Consider the following 14,676-nt stretch of genomic DNA (forward strand, 5'->3'; position numbering starts at 1 on the left):
TTCAATAAATGAAAAAAGAATAGAGCCTCTGCTTTTTATTCTATATTCATGCATTCTCTTTTTATCAACACTTGAATGTGGGTATGTTTCATTAAAAAAAAAGGTAGCAACAAAAAGCTGAGAAAATCAATTTTTTGTCAGATTATTTGTAATAGCGCCCCTTATCGTATAACAGTATAACATTGGATTGCCAGTGGTGAGGAAAGAGTTGAAGTGCCTTAATGTACTAAAACTAAATGCACTAAAAGTGATATTAAAATATCAAATTCAGTATACAAATTATTGATGATGCATACTATATACAGTCGTGCAGAATATGAATGCAGCGCATTATAATGGTTAAGCTTTATCTTTATAATGATTTTTAATAGAAAAATGCTTGAGAAACGGTTACATTTATATTCTGGATTCATCTACTTGCCTGTGCACAGTATGCATCATCAATAAGGTTGTGTATTGAATTTGGTCTTTTAACAGAACTGCCTTTGCTGTATTCGGAACCGCACACTATTATACTACTCGCTCTACTTTTACCACATCTTTCTATAGCCTAGCAGAAACTGTATGCTAATATGCGGTTCTGAATTCAGCATTTGGTTTGTCCTCTAGGAGGGCTTGTACTGCAATAATGATCCAATCATAGACTCTTAACTATTTGCCTATTTAAATCCAAACCGCAAGTTTATGGCACAATAAGAGTGTGTCGTCGCGTGAAAACTATGAATTGGTTGGATTTGAACAAACTGCCTTACCCAAAACATGCATTGAATGTTGTTATCACAGTGTTACTGTGTCGGGCTGGTCAGGGTGCTCAAACGAACCACAGTGTTTTGATGGTAAAATCAACTAATTTTATCATGTTAGAGAAAGTATTTTAAAGTTGTGATGTAATAGAAACAGATCTTTTTTTACGAATTGTGATGCATCCAAGTGAAATGGATTACAGTAAAAAAAAAAAAAAAAAATCGGGAATTGGTTCTATCCATTGATTAAATGGAGGTCAATTGACCCTTCGCTAAGCCACTCCCGAAAACCACCACTGGCCAATCGTGTCTTAGCAACTGTAACTAGGCACGGGAGGTGGTGGCAAGCTTTTGAGCGAGGGAAACATGCCGAAGTGTTGTTCGTATAGATTGTGCAAATCAGATACCCGGTATCTTAAATTTTTGGATGGGGAGTGGAATTTTTTTTCCTTCCCAAAAATCTAAAAGCCAAGTGGAGAAATGATGTGCGTGGATCAGCAGTGTGGGAGACCCCATTCACAGCTAAATGTTGACCGGATTAACAAAAACACCTATGCTTGGAAATAATGACGGTTCTTTGTTCATATTGCATCTGTTTTAACGTAAAATAAAACGATTAAAGACAAGACGGAGGCTTTTAAAATATATTTCAGCATTTTGTCAATCGACGGCTACTACCCCTGACTGAGTAACTTTAACCCAATCCGATCGCGGCTCTCCCGGTGTTAGTGTTATTCCACAAGATTTATGGATAAGCTGTTTGATTTATAATTATAGATTATTTTCACATTTCAGTCACCCTGCTCTGCACTAACATAGCTGTTCCTCAATTTGTGTGTTTCCCATTTGAATGGTCAGTGTATGAGGCGGCTGCTGCTTGCGCTGGGACTATGGGCTTTAGCTTCAATTTTTATGTAATTATTCTCTAATCGGTTGCATATTATGTTGTGAATATATCCCTCTCCAAAAATTACTTATTATCTCATTGGGAATGTCTGACACATGTCTGATGTGCATCACACTGTAATGGACGCGCCAGTCGCGAAAGCTTGTCAGGCATAGCAACAGTAACTAGGGAGGGCGGGGCTTAGCGAAGGGTCAATTGTAAGGAAAAACTAAAAGGGGTGGGGTTTAAGCAGATTAAATGATTGGAGGAGTCTGGCATACCTCATGTCAATTTAAAAAAAATAAGCATGGATGAATCGTTCAAAATAAGATAACATGCATTTAGAAAATAGATCGAGTGAATTTTCATCTCATGGCGACTGATTGATCATTTCATAATTTAGTTTGATGTTGAAATTTTCATATAGGCTACCTTTCTTTTGTTTCCTTCTGTCCAGAATTTGAACACCCGTTTTGAGAAGGCGAATGGAGACATCAGATGCAGCACGGCAGAAAGGTAAAGCGAAGAGACTTGTGACTATTAAATTTATCATCATCGGTTTACCCTCTTAATCTCACAATATGAGACGGTGAGCAGGGAAATGTCTCATCAATTACATTGACGGACAACAGAGAACAAAATGTCAAACTAATGAACCCTGCCATCAAAGTGTAATCTCCACGAAAATTGATTAATTTGGTCTTTGCGGAGCAACCCTGCTCTCCTCTAGCCCGTATAATCGCCCTGCCCCGTCCCAAGACAGATGGATATCATGTGGGACAAACCAGCAGGTATTCATCTCGCAGTGGAACGCAGAAGAGAAAGACAGGGAGCCACTGGCTGTATTGATGCTGACATCACCTCACCACCTCAAATCATTCTCCAGTCTTCCTCTCCGGATCCCCCCCGCCCCGACACCCTAGTTTCTGTCCATTAATAAATCCGTCCGTCTCCCTGTACCTGCTATTTGAAGCCGAAGAGCTCCACACTTTCACATTCACAGACCGCTTGCAGCGCTGCATCTGTCTGCCGTGCCGCGTGTGCCTGCGTTAACGCGTGTGTGCACCACAGAAAGAAAGAGAGAGAGAGAGAGAGAGAGAGAGAGAGAGAGAGAGAGAACAGCGTGAGCGAGCCAGCGAGGAGAGGGAGAGAGAAAGGGAGAAGGGAAAAGCGAGCGATCGCGAGAAAAAGGGGCAAAGAGACACCGAGTGCATGAGAGCAAGACAAAGCAATGAAATTCATCGGAGCCGTTTACCTCCTGTTCCTCCTTCCTGCTTTAAGCTTCAACAGCAGGTAAGAGCAGATTTACATGTCCGGCGTTATCCTTCACACACATCAGTCTGTCTGTCGCGGACACAATAGCTGATTATGTTCATCTTTGACAACCAGTGATGTGTTCTACTGTTAAAGCCTCTGTCTGTGCTTAAAAACCTGCGAAGAGAGAAGCACAGTGATTGAGACGGCACAGAGAGCGAGGTGAAAGATGCTTAACAGCTCAACTTTTTCCTGCCTCTGCTCTGGGCTTGGCTTGTGCTGCAGACAAAACAGAGACGTTGGTTTTCTGGCACACGGACTGAGGGAAATGTGGCAGGGGCTTGTGGCTAATGGGAAGGAGCAAGTTTTGTGGCGGTCAGAGCTTTGGGATGCCTGTGCAATTGCAGAACGTGTGTGTGTGTGTGTGTGTGTGTGTGTGTGTGTGTATTATGCAGTGAGGGGAAGAATCTGAGATGAGGAATAAAGAGAGAAAAAAGGCAAAGCCAGGAGGAGTCTTGCAGAGTCAGGGAGTTTTCAAGGATTGATCATTAATTTAACTACTGATAAAGCTGTGCCTCTTCCTTTCTGAACCCAGAGCACGGGAAAGGTCAGCAAGCATTCAGCCAAGATTTGAACATTGACTTTGACACCTGTGGGGTGTTCTTTATGCTCTTTTTGGGTGAATTAAACCGCGTATTAATAGCTTATTTGTTCGGCAAATACTTCTGCCCTTTAGACTTGTCCAGGGAGTGGCCCTCGAGTACACATGCTTGCAATACACACATTGAAATGGTTATTGTTTTTGTACACACACACTTTACCACTAGTATGTAACAGTTAATCATCATTGTACAAAAATAATTTTATTAAACAAAAACTGGCAGATGTGCTTGCCAGATATCCAGGATTCTGTTGAAATGGTATGGCCTTTTGGTGCCTGGATATTTTACAGTTCATAACCATATATTTTGATAAATGATATAATGTTAATATACCAAACTACTTGAACAACTAACATCTGCTTTCTACTTTATAGAAAGATAGATAGATAGATGCATAGATAGAATTATAACCATCTATTACAAGGCATAGCCTAGTATTACAGCCAGACACAAGTATTTTCATTACATTTATAATAGTAAGTAAATGCTATAAATAATTACAATAATTTTTTTTTCATTTTAATGTTTTGCATTGTCATATTTTCTGATTTTAATATTATAATATAATTTCTCATCATATGTTGTAAGCCAACTTACATTTACCGTGTTTTTATTCTAACATTTTTACATTGTTTTTTTCCCCCTGTTAAAATTAGTGGCATTTCTTGTGTTTGTTTTAAATTCGATCTATAGCATGTAGTTCTCTGATCAAAGTTTATTATTCAGACTTAAACATTATACACTTAAATCAAAGGCATAGCCTGAATAAAGTATGTTAATGTGGTCGTTTTATAACGTGAAGAGAAATTAACCTCTTTTTTATCTTCTTTTTTCTTAATGCAAGACATTTATCAAGGCCAGAGTCTGTGAGTCACATCTCCAGATTCTCATTAAGACAATGTCAAACACACATTTGACATACCTTTTCAAATCTGGAGATCTTTCTATACAAACCCAGATGCGACTGCATTGAAAGTCACACTGGATGATGATGTCTGTGATGTTTACTGTACAGAGACATCTTTTTGTACCAAAACATTTTTAATACATATTCATTTTACATTTCCAGACTCTATTACTTGCGGTTAAACTACATTTATTCATATAGAAGCCACTTGCATATCGGGCAAGACATTTGGCACAATGTCACTCTCTCAACCATTGAGATACAGTGCAGTGGAGCAGAAAAACAGCAGCCTAATGACTCAAGTGATGTAAAAAATAACACTTGCCCTAATTTCCCTTGATTTCCCTCAGACTGCGCATCATTAAGACTCCTGTGTGTTTCAGTTGTCTTTGGTGATACTTGACTGCTATTCTTTTGGGTATTTTTGTGTTTGTATAACATCATATTCAGTTTTGTTGCTATACTAGCTAACCTAGCACACTATTTATAGTTTGTAGGCATAAGATGAAGATGAGTCTGTCACTTTTGGCCAGTTTTACTTTTTCAAAGATCATGGACTCGGAGAGAAATGGCCCATAAAATCGCATCTCAAGAATTAAATGCGTTTTGTAGTGCATAGAAGAGACAGTTGCATAGAACTCATAATATCTAAAATCATTTATTCCCTCTTCTAGTTTTTAAATTTTAAAATTTTTTGATGTTTCCTTCAAATTTTTAACGACTTCCTTCAGATACTTTGGTGAAAAACATGGTCATAAAATATGTTTGCGTGGCTCACATTTAGATATCCAGAATCCCTGCTCAGCAGTAAACCGCTCTCATGCCAACAGCAAAAACGCTTTCTCACAATTTACACCAACATTTCATCAATTCTGCTTACTGGTCTGCAAAGCTCAACAGACAAGTGTATTGAACTACACATGTATAAATCAGCAAAGCTGTACTATTCAGCATTTTATACAGAGAGATGATTACATTATGCGGCATAAGCATTTGATGTTTGGGGAAACCTATACTCTAAACAGAACTGTACTGAACGATTTCATCAGAGCCTCTTTAAGTAGCGCAAAAATGGCTATAGATGAAATGAGGTGTTGCTTATTTGAAGTAATTGAATTCTTCCACCGCTACATGTGCATGGCATGCCTGTACACTTGGATGATGAATAGGTCAGGCTATGGCTGATGAATGAATTGGGAACTTCATTTGAAAGGGTAACCATGACCTTGCCACACACTCATAAAACATAGTAAACCTCGGACAGTAAAAGAAAATGACTATTCCTGCATGTGTAAATTTTCACCCCGTAGGTTTGCATAAGCATTGCTGTGTGTGCGTGTTACACTCCATACATCATTGCTTTGGTAATACATCACTGTATGTTTCAGAATTTATGCATTCATACAAGGCCACACACTTCTCACAGAATTCTTGTACCTTGTGAATATTGCGTCATTTATTTTCTTTTTACATTTACATTTTTACATTTTATTCATTTAGCTGACACTTTTTATCCAAAGCAACTTACAATTGCTATATTTCAGAGGTCGCACGCCTCTGGAGCAACTAGGGGTTAAGTGTCTTGCTCAGGGACACATTGGTGTCTCACAGTGGATTCGAACCCGGGTCTCTCACACCAAAGGCATGTGTCTTATCCACTGCGCCTTGATAATAATTGAAAATGTTTCTTGAGCAGCAAATCATCATATTAGAATGATTTCTGAAGGATCATGTGACACTGAAGACTGGAGTTATGATGCTAAAAATTCAACTTTGCATCACAAGAAATAAATCAAAATATATTTAAAATATATTGAAATATGAAAATATATTTTTGGTTACACTTTGTTTTAAGGTGACGATGTTACATTGTACTTGCTCAAGTAAGTAGGCTACTAAGTAATATTAATTATGTGGGTTAGGGTTTGGTTTAGGGTTAGTTACCTGTAATTATGCATCATTTTCCGTTAATACCATAGTAAGTATGCAGTAACGTGTTAACTACGTCACCTTACAATACAGTGTTACCCTTTTTATATTGTAGTAATATTTCACAATATTATTGCTTTTAGTGTATTTTTATTCAAATAAATGCTGCCTTTGTGAGCATAAGAAACTTCTTTGAAAAACATTTAAAAACCTCACAGACCTTAAACTTGTATACGGTTTATGTTCACCTAAAAAAACCCCTGAAAATTCAGTTGTCATCAGTTATTCATCCATTTTCAACCCTTTATGCCTTTTTTGTATAACAGGCAAAATATGTTTTGAAGAATGTGTTTGTACTTTTAATGAAAGTCAGTGGGGTTCAAAACAGCACTGGATCTCAATGACTTTATATATGAAAATTATAAATCATTGAGACATTTTAAAATGTCGTCTTTTGTGTCACACAAAATGAAAGGAATGAGGGTAAGTAGCCTAAGTGATGACATAATTTACATTTTTAAATGACCCCTTGAACACCTTCTTTTATGCCTTTGTTTGAATGATCTATTCCAGAATATGACCGTAAAAAGTTTTCACATCTGCTCGGATAAGTTGTTAAACGTCTCTTTATCACATCCTCTATATTGTGGCTCTGGGTTTTGGTTTCCCGGCTCAAGTGGCTAAGTTCACTGTTACAACTGTCAGTGCTTTTCAGTTCCGCTCGCATGCCTGCAGCGTCTCCCTCAGGATCGCAGTCTCTCTCTCTGATGACTCCAACTTTGATGTAGGGAACCGTGGCAGCCTCTTCTGCCAAAACTTTGCCTCCAGTGAAGTGACTGAAATGTCAAAAACAGCATTTGCCAAGGTATAAATGTAAGACGAAAGGTTGGGAACTCCCATTTTAAACCTAGATCAAGACTGGCGGATAGGTCATGTAATTGCTCATGTGCTCTTTTTTTCTCCCCTGCAGAAGCCTGCATCTTTTGTTTTTATCAGGCAAAGCCTCAGAGGCAGCGGTGTCATGTCGGAAAATGACTGGGAAGACAAACTCATTGCGGTGTGGATCGATGTCATGGTGGCTGGTGGGAGGGGGTCATATGTCTCGTAGCCGTGCTCGATCATTACCCATAAATCTTGTGTTTTAATGGCTTGAACATTCCCGCTTATATCCGTGCGCTCTGGCTACTGGGATGCGATTTAAAATATTCCATTCTTGCTTTGTGTGAATAATGACCTTGAATGATGCTTTATGGTTGCCATGGCAACCGTGATTGTTCCCTTGATAGTAGTGTCGCTCTCGTCTGCGAGTGTACTAGCAGGATTTGCGGTCAACACGCTGATGAGTGACGGTCATGCGTTTTTCTCGCTTTTGTGCAATTTGTTTATAGTGAGAATGAAATGTCGCTTTGTGTGTCATTCTTTTGGTAAACTAAGACAATGTTTCTAATTCAGGTTAACCCAGTTGCATGCGATTGAAACTTTTGGAGTGGTTTGAGAAGAAATGTTTCTTTTGCTCCCTTTTTTTTCTTTCTTATCTTCCTCGGCAGCATCATGGGGGTTAAACCTCTGAAATCTGAAAATGTTCTCAAAATATCCATCCTGACGCAATCGCTTTAATCTGACAGCCTCTCCCTGTATGTCACTGATAGATTCTAAAGAATAAGAAACTGCTGTGGCTGTATCTTGCGTTCAGAGTGGAGAAGAGCATGTGCCAGGCTGGAGAATAGAACAGATTTGTTGGCAGATCCAGAGGTGCCCATGTGTGACCGTGCCCAGAGTGCTTGGCATCGTGATAGTAAATGGAAGAGGTCCAACATTATTCTGTGCTCACCTGCGTGATGCATGGCAGCCACCTTACAGACCTCTTTCTCTCCTCAGGTCACATCTGTTATGTGCACTGGGAGATTTCTATTAGAAATTTTGATTTACATTTTAGCTTTATGATTTGATTCATGTTTTACCCAGCTGAAGGAGCATGATTTATGTATATTAAAAGAATATTCTGGGTTCAGTGCAAGTTAAGCTCAGTCAACAATTTTGTAATAATGTTAATTACCATAAAAATGAATTTGGACTTGTCCCTTCTTCATTATTTACTTATTTATTTAAAAATCTGGGTTACAGTGAGACCCTTACAATGGAAGTGAATGGGGCCAATTTGTAAACATTAAAATTGTCACTGTTTTAAATGTATAACTGCCAGACTTACACAATATTGTCCAGATTCACAGACAAGGCTTAAGCCAGTCTAGACTAAAAGACATATTTGAGTTGTTGTAACTGATAGCAACTCGCACTAACATAACTTAAAATATAGCAGTGCCATTGTTTTGTCACAAACAGTAATATTTTTTTTTTCCTAAGGCACATTTATAAAAGCTAATTAAATGCCCCTAATTGAACTAATGCCTAATCCGGTCTTAATCTAAGCCATGTCTGTGAAACCGGGCCTATGTGTGTTAACTTCATTATAGTGTGAAATATGCTTGCTAAATAACGTTCTGTTTAAAGTTATATCCTATTTCAAACTTCGTCATCATGACAACGTAATGCTTTAAGCACTAAAGCAACTGTAAAAACAGAATAGCAGAATTAAAGGAATCGTTCACCCAAAAATGAAAATTTTAAAATGTATTCACACTCAGGCCATCCAAGATATAGGTGGCTTTTTTTCTCCAGCTGAACAGTAAAGTAGATTTTTAGCTGAAAACGTGGTCCTTGGTGATTCGTAAAATGCAAGTCAATGTTTGTCATCACTTTCATCAGCAAAATGATCAGTCTGTTCAAGAAACTGGGGCCAGATTCATAAATATCTTCCTAAGAAAGAAGTTAAGAAAATTCTTAAGATAAATTCTAAGAAGTTTGTAAGAATGCTCCTAAGTGCAATTTGGAAAGAATCCTTTTCAAATATTTTCTTAAGAACATATTTTCTTAAGAGGCTTTGGTGTTATTTCATTGAAAGGCGGGTATTGCTGAAGACCCGCCGAGTGAAAAACACCTCAAATCTCGTATTTTTGTACAGACTGCAGATTACCGTAGATATCGTAATATTTGCGTACGACTGGCTTGACTGAATGTGCTCTGCAATCGCGTCGCTTCATAAGACCTCAATGTATCGTCAGAAGCCACGGGTATTCATTTTGTTTTGACCGTATATACAAAGTTCTGTAATGAAACTCAATGATGCAGACAATCACATCGTTATCTATAGGGCACATCTGATTGGTTCCTGCTGTATCAGTAGCCAATGAGCTTGCATGCTCAACCTTCAAATACTTGGTTAGCATTTGCCTTAGCAGTGCAGCACGCTTTCAGAAAGCCCTCACCTTCCCCAGCTCCACTTGTATAGATCTGCTACGGGTAATTCATGTGCGCTATATTTGTACAGCAGTAACACCATGTCTTACTTGCTCACAGCAGCGTGTCGTGTGTGTATTGGCTGTAGCATGCAGTACTTACTCTGTAGCAGCAGCAATAACTGACAGCAGCAGCAGCAGCGTTGTAGCAGATCTATTTCTCCAAGACCAAATATATCAACATTGTCATATCTATTACCATGCCAAACACTCAGTGAGTTGTCATCCCGAAGTGACGGTAAACATTAACTTGCATTATACGAATCACCAAGGACCACAGTTTCAGCTAAAAATCTTCTTTACTGTTCTTCTGAAGAAAGTCACCTACATCTTGGATGGGTGAATAAGATAACAGCAAATTTTCATTTATGGTTGAATAATCCCTTTGATGTTAGTGCTTTTATAAAATAATAAGCTTCACATTTATTGCTTTAAAGTCCTCCAAAAATGACCATAACCTTGTTTTTAACCATTATGCCAAATCCTGTTGATGGAGCTTGACTTGAATCTGTAATATTGCTTTAATATGTGAAGTAAAAAATGGCAATACTATTTAGCTGGACCTAGAGCATAAATAAGTAATATAACGTTTTTTTTAGCACTTACTGTTTTCTGCGGTAGGGTTAACCATATTCTTTACGCAAGTGTGATGTTTGAAGTGGGACGGTGGCTTTGAGATAAGCCAATCAGAAAGAGCGATTCTCCTGAGATGTTCTGAATGCATAGACAATGTCATAAGTGTGAGGATATGCATGCAGATGGGGGTAGATTGGAGGTTAGTGGAGAGAGGTGTTGTCCTGAGCTCTTGTCTTGACAGAGTGAAAATTGAAATTCGAGAGGCATACCGTAATCACAATGGCATGGCAACCGAGCAGGCTGTCAAACAGTCACAAAATAAATTAGCAATGCTCTGCTACAACAAATATAAAACTAATTAAAGCACCTGGATTTCATTAAAAAAGTAGGCTATGTAAAACATCCAAACATATTATAGTATTGGTTGAATGTTGATTGTCCAAAGCATAATGTAAACGTTTTCCATGTGCATTTAACCCAGAAACCATATAAACATTGTTTTATACAGTGTTTGGGACAGTCACACATAACGTAATTGTAGGATGTTAAATTCATGTTCTGTTCTAACTGGCTTCTGTTTTATAGCATTTGTGCCAACTTCCCATCGAGGAAAAAATACCAGACAGACAGTTTGTATGTTTAAACGTATAAGTTTATTCTCTTATATCTCGAGATGGGGTTTTATTATGGCATTTGCTAATTTCAAAGTCAAATCGGAATGTCAACAGTTTATTATTTAATTTATGATTAGAAACTAAATGCAAATGATTGAGTCGTGGTTTACATTTGTTTCTTTCTGATGAACTCAAATGCTCCAGTGAGCTAGTGACATTTTTTTTATTTGATAACATCAGCTTTATATCTTGCACTTTAAAGGTTTGTTGGATTTGAAGTAAGTAAGATTTAGCTGTGAGTGCAAAGGTTCCCGGGTTCAAATTTTGTGTGATATATAACACATTTTTATCAGTAACATTACAGTACTATATGTCAGTAGATGTGTATCCACATAGCGAGCCGTGCTGGTCTGAGAGAACATACTGCAACCTCAGTGAACACACAGCAACACATAAAAACTCACTGGAGGAGGCAATTGCCATTGTTTTTCTCTGGTCAAAGGAAAGGCTTTCATAAAGTAGTCCGGACAAAACTAAATACAAACTTTGCCTTCTCATTTTTAATGTCCAACATTGGTTAGTAGGCTATACAAACAGACATGCAGATGAGGTCAGATTGATCAGCAAACATAAACAGAAGCTCAACCAAACCTGCTTGACGCATGAGAATGAACCTCATTGGTTCTTGCAGAAGCTCAAACGTGCTGCGTAACACGAGGATTAACCTCACTGGTTCTCACTAGGTTTGCTGCAATAGTCTTGTCACTGCCCCCCACCGTCATTTAGATTTTTTTTTTTTTTTTACAGTAATAAAAAGAATTTAGTTTAGTTAGAGTACAGACAGTTCAATTTAAAAACTGAATGCATCTGCTCAATTCAGTGTGAGCTAATCGAGAGTCGCAGCACAGTTCAGCAACAGGAGTTAGATTTAATTTATCACATGGCGAGAGTGAGGTGAGCTGACTGACAAGACGATGGCGGGAGATTTGGTTTTAAAGCATAATGTAAAAGCGCCTATTTGGCAATATTTTTTACTGTTTTTTTATGTTTTTCATTAAGGATAATAATGAACCCAGCATTCAAGCAATTGCCGCCCCCGAATTGCCGCTAATTCGATTTAAAAGCGAGGTGGAAAACAGGAAAACCGGTATTACCGGTGTTGTCACATGTCGATTAACCAATAGGAAAATGTCCTCACCTTCCCATCCCTAGTTCTCGCACGATAAGCGAAAATGATTGAGTTTCTGTTTAGCACAACTGATGTGTGGCCTTGATGAATGTGTATATATGAATAAAACCCTAAATTCAATCCGTTCATCTCTGATTTGGACTAAACCAATTTATATGGATTACATTTACGATCTTTTTATGAACGTTTTGAAGCTTCAAAGTGGTATTTGCGTAGCTGTCAATGGGGGGACAGAAAGCTCTCAGATTTAGTAAAAAATATAATCTTTTGTTAATGACAGAATTTTCATTTTGGGGTGAACTAGCCTTTTAATGTATAGAGGAGGGTGTGCATAACCTTTTGTATTTCTTGGTCAACTTCAGAATATTATAATTCTTTGTGTGCCACTATGAAAGGACATGAATGAATATGCAAAACCTCTTAGCGGAATTATAGCAGAAATCATAAAGCCGTGTCTTATAAACACTCTAATAGGATTGTAAAGGACATATAAATAAGTAAGCAGCTGGAACTGTTTCTGAGGAGGAGGGAGAGCATGGCCACAGGAGATTTGTCAAACAAAGAGATTGGATGAATATGCCTTTCCCAGTGGTAAAAGTTTGAAACCTTACATCAACTGGGCTTCATATGATCGAGTGGGTGAGAAAGGCTGACGGTTGAGCTGTTTAAATAGAGGGACAGGGAGCACCACACTGTGCTTTTGCTTCAAATTAATGCCCACAGGATGTGAGTTTGTGTGAAGTATTGCATTGGGTGTTCTGCGTTTGTTACGGAGACATTCAAGCATGTCTGGTTCTTGTCGCCATAGGAGTAATATTGAACTGTCAAAAACATACAGTTTAAGACAGCACACAAACCTCATGAACCAACCCTCTAACTTGCCTTGAAAAAAACCCCAGAACCTGTTATTCAGGAGCGGTTCCATTTTTAAGAGGTTTGTTTGGATCACACACTTGCAGGCTTCTGCCGATATGGATGGAAAACTCAATCAATCACAATTGAATCTACAGCGCGAATAAGATCAGTGTAGTCCAATTACAGTATGAATGACTCTTATGAAACCGCATAACCAGTTTAGTCCGATTCCCAAATAAATTATGGGCAGCTTTTTAGTGAATAAAAAACAGTGTTGCTATATTCAAAATTGCAAACTCTCTTGGTGCTTATTTTGAATGAGTTATTACTTCGTGACCGCTAAAAAATGTTCTATATGCGTTTATGAATGTTATCCGGACATAGATTCGCCATGTCCTAATCCTCTCCCGTGGCCTCATGGGATAGTGAAGTGTCCAATCTGTCCATCGTATGCAGACTTCAGAATCTCACTGGAAGTAGGAGGTCATCGGGGACTTTTTGCCAGGACTGTGTGTGCTGTGAATTCGGACATACTTATTTTGGCACATACTGTTTTTCGCCTACTGTGTAGTAGGGAATTATAGATTTCGGAAGCAGCCTGAAGCAGTGACTCCCAAACAAATGGGAGTCAAAACTAATTTTTTTGGTCGAATCAAAAACATACAGTGCGTTTACACATTTTAATTTGTGTTTTTAATAGTAAATTAGTGAAACATGCGATAATGTTGTATTGTTGTTTAATATTTGAAGCCAGTTGATGGATAGCATTTATGCAGCCTCTAAAATGACTGAAAAGTTACTAAAAAGTCCGTGTAAGCACACCAAAATGGTTTAAATATATTTATTATTGATATTTTTCATCATTTTGAAATAAAATTGCATTTCATTTCCAAATATGTATTCATTAAAATGAACTGAATTCAGTACCGGAACTGTTATATATTTTGATTCCCATCCCTGGTGAGAAACATTTTCTAGTACCAAACACGTCCATTTCTAATCAAAGCAGAGTGGAAGGCAGTTTATTTGTAAACGGGAAGCCTTTTCACTTGGTTAAATGAATATAGATTCCCCACCACAATTGTTTCTCTACTGACATTTCTAATTGAGATAAAAATGAAAGCACCAAGGAATTGATGGTTACTAGGAAGTTAAGGCATAGATTTTGCAAGCCAGATGTTTGGGTGAACAGCATGATTGTCAATTTCCATAAACCGAACATTCATCTGATCTCATAAAAGGCACACAGCAAAGTTTGGCCTTGGTTCAGGCTGCTGGGTTGTTGTTGTTTTTTTGTAATAAGAGAGTTCTTAGAGATGGAAGCGTTGGTGATGCAATTCATTCTTCCTGTCTTTTTTTTCTCATCCTCTCAGGGTCAACTTCTCAAGCCTCTCCTTGTCGGTTTTGTTCTCTTTATTTTTTTTTCTCCAGTAATTTCTGGGTACTGAGATGATTTACATTTTAGATGAACTCAAAGTTCATGGACAGATAGAGGCAGAGAGACAGCTACTATAACAGAATAACCCTGGGACAAAATGCACTTTGTTGGTCCTCTTTTCCCTGGACTAGGTGTTTTTCACTTGTGTGCTACATTTATACATGTTTCTCAGAAGTTTGTCTTTTTTAAAGGATATGAGGGAAAGGCATTGCCAGAGACAACATATTAAGGTCACAATATATCAACGAATCGGTCTGCCTTTAAAGC

General features: G+C 38.1%; 1 protein-coding gene across 1 annotated transcript in view; it reads left to right on the forward strand.

Annotated features, from left to right (window-relative positions):
* The first annotated feature begins 1,979 nt into the window (after positions 1–1,979).
* Positions 1,980–14,676, forward strand: part of luzp2 (leucine zipper protein 2) — a 141,736-nt gene continuing 129,039 nt past the window's right edge. Inside the window, exon 1 of the mRNA XM_077194526.1 lies at positions 1,980–2,922. Coding sequence (XP_077050641.1) covers positions 2,861–2,922 — 62 coding nt within the window. The 5' untranslated portion in view covers positions 1,980–2,860. The remainder of the gene's footprint in view (positions 2,923–14,676) is intronic.

The sequence above is a fragment of the Siphateles boraxobius genome, unplaced genomic scaffold (genome assembly GCF_051911475.1).
Source record: "Siphateles boraxobius isolate OS27281-9 unplaced genomic scaffold, OSU_SipBor_1 32, whole genome shotgun sequence".
NCBI lineage: Eukaryota > Metazoa > Chordata > Actinopteri > Cypriniformes > Leuciscidae > Siphateles > Siphateles boraxobius.